The 5,592-nt window shown below is 44.3% G+C and overlaps 1 protein-coding gene across 1 annotated transcript; it reads left to right on the forward strand.

Moving 5' to 3' along the window:
* The first annotated feature begins 4,582 nt into the window (after positions 1-4,582).
* On the forward strand, positions 4,583-5,392 carry LOC147613350 (pathogenesis-related protein PR-4-like). The gene is made up of 2 exons (XM_086782091.1): positions 4,583-4,956; positions 5,055-5,392. Exons 1-2 carry the CDS (start codon positions 4,690-4,692, stop codon positions 5,217-5,219), a joined length of 432 nt encoding a protein of 143 aa, XP_086638217.1. The 5' UTR covers positions 4,583-4,689; the 3' UTR covers positions 5,220-5,392.
* Positions 5,393-5,592: the final 200 nt, after the last annotated feature.

The raw sequence follows: 5,592 nt of genomic DNA on the forward strand, positions 1-5,592 counted from the left end.
CTGCATCTTAGCTCTTTGTCTTTGCTCTTTGGCTTGACTCTTGGCTCTTTGATAGCTTCTTTGGTGTAGAGACGTTGTTCTTCTTGTTGCCACTGGATGCTTGATTCTTTGATGCTTCCTTTAATGCATTTAGTGTGGATGCCATGCTGTGTGCTATGGTCATCTCATACACTTGTGCTTGAGCATGCTCATGATAGTGTTTAATTCACCTTTTCTTTTCTTTTTATGCTTATGCACATGTATTTTTCCATGATGAGTTTCTCCCAAGGATTTAACCCTTCCCTAAATGATGCTTTGAAGTGCAAAATGCTTGCCGCTTTGAGAAGTTCTTACCAATGAGCTTGTGTTTTTCTTCATTGGTAGTGTCTAATCTCATACAAGATTGACAATGTACTCTACTTTTTCTTACAATGACGATTCCAAGCTGACCACAATCCAAACTATGTGCTAAAAATGCACTAAATGCGATAAAAAAGTACTCAAATTGAGCAATGCAAATGCGTGTGATTGATTTTGATGCAAGAGAGAACTTCCCACACTATGTTGATACTCCAATCATCCAATTTTAACATTAATTTGGCTTAATTTTGGCTAATACTGCACTAATCATATTGATGCTTGATTGCTCTAGTGAGGATGGATGCCTTGAGGGGGAGAAGAGGTGGCTTGAAGATTTTTGCAAATGCTTGAGAGATTAAGGAGAAATTAGCAAGTCAATGTTGGCCACAAAGAGGGGAAGATGATAAGATGAAGATTAGTTGATAATGAGATGATTAGTGAAGAGGTTAGACTAATACAGATTGAGATTAGTAATGTGGGGATAGGGAAGGCTCTGATACCATGTTGAAATCCATGGATATCATGTGCATAAGCAAGGTGATTAGTTCTAATCTTACACTTAATCTAATGTGATTAGATTAAGTGATTAATGCTAATCCTACACTTAATCTAATGTGAATAGAGTGAATTAACCTAAGGTGGGTGTAATCTAAGTTTACTCATGATGATAAGTGTGTGTAATGGACTCAAGCATAGTTAGGTTACAAGATTAAGACTTGTACTCATAGAGAGGCTTGAGATGTGTGCAAATGATATAATTTCATTACTTGAAATGGCCCCCTTTTATATGAGGAAGTACACCCTTGGGCTTGTACAACAATGTGGGATAAATCCCTTGACTCATGTGGCTGCATGATGCTAGGCTTTGCACTTTCTTGGCTACTCATCTCACTCCCTACCTCTTCCTTGTGCTCTATGGCACCACACTTCTCAACAGACCTGAAGGATGATAAGGCCAAGAAGAGGCAAACTAGGAAGGATCACAAATCCAAGAAGGACCTTAAAGAACCTTCATCAGTGTAAGCAACCCCAACAACAAATCTATATCTGCCATTGGGAAGTCTAAGGGTGACAAACCAAATCCGGCAACCATGAATCCACAAATTACACCCAATAGTTTCACACGCGCCTTATCAAGACACTCCAACACCAGATCCCGTCCTTGCATGAAACATCCATGCCTCATGCAAACACCTTGCCTATTTGCCTTCAATCGAGTTGCCTTGCCTAGTCTCATCTTCTTCATTGAATCTCATTCTTTCTCAATCCATCCCTCTTTTCATCCATGATGCACACCTACAACATCAACACACTCACAATGGCTACTAGCCTTCCATGCATGTGGGACACACTGGGACTTCATGAAGATGCCATCAAAGAATTATCTTCTTACTCAATCAAATGGGCACCCCAAGAGATTCGGAGCTCCCTATACTATTAAATTATGATCCCCTCTATGTGTGCCCTTGACCCGTCTCTCTTCTCGTCACCACCCTCTATGCGCACCTTTCATCAAAAGACAACCATTGTTTACCAAATTGAACATGCTACCTTGGACAAGAGAGGGAGAGGAGCAGAGAAAGAAGACCATGCAAGGGTCAGCGGTTCGGGGGGTTCTGGGAGAGGATTGGGAATGCGAGTTGTGCTCTTGATGCAAATGGGATGTGGTAGCTCCTACCAGAGCCAACTGCATGGTAAATCACCTTTGTCAGAAGAGAGGAGGTGGTGAGCTTTCCCTAGGGGTTGGAGAAGACGGAATGAAGCTCCTTATGGTGGATATACTCTGCCCATGGATAGGTTACAATGGTTAAACTTGTCGGTCCAGTGGGTGTTGTGAGGAGGAAAGACAAGGCTCTAGCCGGCATGACGAGTTCTGGGTGAGAGATGTGGTGCCACTCCACACCGTTCTTTGTGGTCAGCCCCCCCTAGTAGGCATTCCACACATGGTGCATAACATTGGCAAGCTACATGCATGGCTATTCGATGCGAGGCAGATGCAATGCATCCCTAACAAGGTCCAGACTAAGGTGGAGAGTCTAGGGGTGGCCCTCGTTTATCAATGACCTACCCTATAGTGTGGTTGGCATCGTATGTCTCCATGAAGTATAGGCAATTGAGGAGATCGGGGCCCTATGGCTGAAGGGTGGGTAAGCCGCGCTGACCTGCTTCATGAGGGTCTCACCACCCAGGTAGAAGAGCTGAGTAGGGTGCTCACACATGAGCTCCAAAGAGTGGATTCAATAACTAGGGCTCAATGGGAATGAGACCTCCTCTCCCCACCATATTGTTATATATAGCAAAGGGAGGATATCTTATATGCTACATGTCAACAAGGAGATTCCCATAGATTACAACCAATGAGAGGTGTCTAATGTCCTCACCCCTCTTTACTAAGTCAAAACATTAGGAAATGTGCACTAAAATAATACCAAAGATGTGCAATGTAAATATTAAGTTAGAACATTAGGAAATGTGCACTAAAATAATACCAAAGGATGTGCAATGTGCACAATTACATGTACAATGTGTGCACATGTGTGATGTATAATGGATGTGGCATGAAAGCCCATAGATGTGATATATGTGCACTATATTCATGCACTCATAGATGTGTAATAAATGCATGGATAGGCCTAGAAAGATATACATCAAACCAAATATAGGAATGCCTAATGTGTTAACCTAAAAAGGGTTACCATGTTGCACCCTCATGTTCTTACTATGGGTGATGGATGTGCTCTATTTTGTAAGGCACTCTAGACATTGGTGGCTGGCGGCCAAGTGTTACCAATATATGGCCAGGGGGTGGCATCAAGATTTCTATTGATGATAGATTTGTGGATTGAGAGAAGAGGTAATGTGTATTGTTGTGTGGAGTGAGAAAACCTCACAATCATCATTAGTAGAGTAAAATTAAGACAGTAGATAGTATCAAAGCCACCTCAACATGGCAAAGATAGTGATCACACTATTGTGCCCATGCAACAGAACCTTGAGAGAAACCTTGTGGGCACCCAAATATGAGAGCCAAGAAGTCACTAACTTTGACACCTCTTTTGCAAGGAAGAGATAGCAATCACAGCATGGCTCTCTGCGCATGGCATCCAACATAATAGTATTTCTTGGTTAGTGGATACAAGCAATTGGAGCACTACAAAAGAATGGAAGCATGTTAAGCTGATGCTAAGATGGAGGCAAGGTGATTCCCATGCAAGTGAGAGAGAGAGAGAGAGAGAGAGAGAGAGAGAGAGAATGTGTGTGTGTGTGTGTGTGTGTATGCACGCACATCCATGCATGCGTGCTTGCTTGTGTGCATGCATATAGCTTTATGCATGCATGTGTGCATGTGCACATGCACATGCACGTGCGTGCGTGTATGTGTGTGCGTATGTGTTGCATGTACGCATGTGCACATGAATGCAAGTATGCATGCGTGCTTGCTTGTGTGTATGTGTGTGTGTGCATGTACGTGTGCACGCATGCATGTGTGTGTGTATGCATGTGTGTACGTGCACATGAATGCAAGCATGCATACATGCTTGCTTGTGTGCATGCATGCATGGGTGATGCACATGTGTGTACGTGCACATGAATGCAAGCATGCATACATGCTTGCTTGTGTGCATGCATGCATGGGTGATGCACATGTGCATGCACGCATGTGTGTGTGTGCGCGCGCGGGCGCACTATTTACTCATGGTGTTTTAACATTAAGACACACCTTTATGGGTCACCGTCCAGTTGGAAAGATCAAACTTGGGGCCTTCCTATATTCTAGGCTCATTTTGTTATATCTAGATCACCCAACGCTACTAACGGTGATGCAACCTTTGTCCTAGTCAAAGAAGCATACATTATCATATCATATTGAGAACTAAGTATAGTTTGAATGAATTCTTACCTTGTGCACCTTCAAAGTTGTAGACTTTTTCTGGTTCATGAACTTTCTTTCTTCCTTTATTGGGAACACGAAATCTTGAAAATGACATAAAGCTCTTACTTTCGTGAGGTTCTGAATACTTTTCTTCACATGAAAGAAGTCTATGCGCACAAGGAAACATATTGCTCTTGCAAAGTTCCAAGAAGGGGGTGGTAGGAAGGTAGAAGTGAACGTCGTCGACAATGAAAACGTGTATATTCCGTCTTGACCACGGCGGCGGCGACGGCGGCGGCGACGGCGCATCCATCCGCTTCCAGCGCAGCTCATCTTTGATTCTCACGCAGAGTTTATAAAAGCGCTGCCACAGCATGTGTCTTTCCTCCAGCTATCAAGTTCCAATCGCATCCCTCTCCTTCTCGACCAGACTACATCCTGATTCGTAAGTTTGCAACCCTAGAGCTTCGAGCAGCATGGCCAAGCTAGCGGTGGTCGCCTTGGCGCTGCTGGCGGCGCTGGCCCTCATGAGTGGTAGGAGTAGCGCGCAGTCCGCCAGCAACGTCTACACCACCTACAACATCTACAACGCTGCGGAGAATGGCTACAGCCTCAGCGGCCTCTACTGCGACACGTGGGACGGCAGCCAGTCGCTGGCATGGCGCTCGGAGTATCCATGGACGGCCTTTTGCGGGCCGGTGGGCGGCCCTGTTAGCGAAAGCGTGTGCGGCCAATGTTTGCAGGCAAGTAATGGCTTGTTAGGCTAATTATTAATGATTAGCGTTCTAGCGAGGATTTATGCTAATGCTCTCTCACCACCATGTAAATCATGGATGCGCAGGTGACCAACCAGGACACCTTGCAGAGCATCGTGGTGCGTATCGTGGACCAGTGCTCCAACGGCGGCCTGGACCTCGATCAGCCGGCCTTCAACCAGATCGACAGCGACGGCCAGGGCTACGACAATGGCCACATGCTCACCACCTACACCTTCGTCGATTGCTAGCAGCAGCTGCATGCAGACCACGCTGTAGCCTGCAGCTCTCTCCAACATCATAATAATCAATAATATGATCTTGCCAAATAAATCACTTCAAAGTAACAAGGATTTCTATGCTTTTTTTTTTTTTTAATGGCCTACCTTGTGTAGGACTAAGCAGTTTCTTAGTTCTTTTTTAATGCAAGGCCCCTTTGACTCTAACAAATCTGTATTGAATGATGGTAGCTATTTTTTGGGATGTTATTTAGCGTGTACCTTGTAGAAATACTAAGCTATTATGTGTGAATACTCCAGATGTAGAACTAGGCCCTTCCTCCTTAGATGCTCTAATGTAGACTGTTTATACCTTTCACATCTAGTGAGTATAATAATATACCCA

Source organism: Cibotium barometz, chromosome 44 (genome assembly GCF_041138505.1).
Source record: "Cibotium barometz isolate CiBa-2024 chromosome 44, ASM4113850v1, whole genome shotgun sequence".
Classification (NCBI taxonomy): Eukaryota; Viridiplantae; Streptophyta; class Polypodiopsida; order Cyatheales; family Cibotiaceae; genus Cibotium; species Cibotium barometz.

What these genes read in the sequence shown, in the direction of transcription:
- LOC147613350 (XM_086782091.1), top strand. Translation starts at nt 4,690, where the DNA reads ATGGCCAAGCTAGCGGTGGTCGCCTTGGCGCTGCTGGCGGCGCTGGCC. An exon ending in TGTGCGGCCAATGTTTGCAG is followed by an intron (nt 4,957 to 5,054) that starts GCAAGTAATGGC and finishes ATGGATGCGCAG; the next exon opens with GTGACCAACCAGGACACCTT.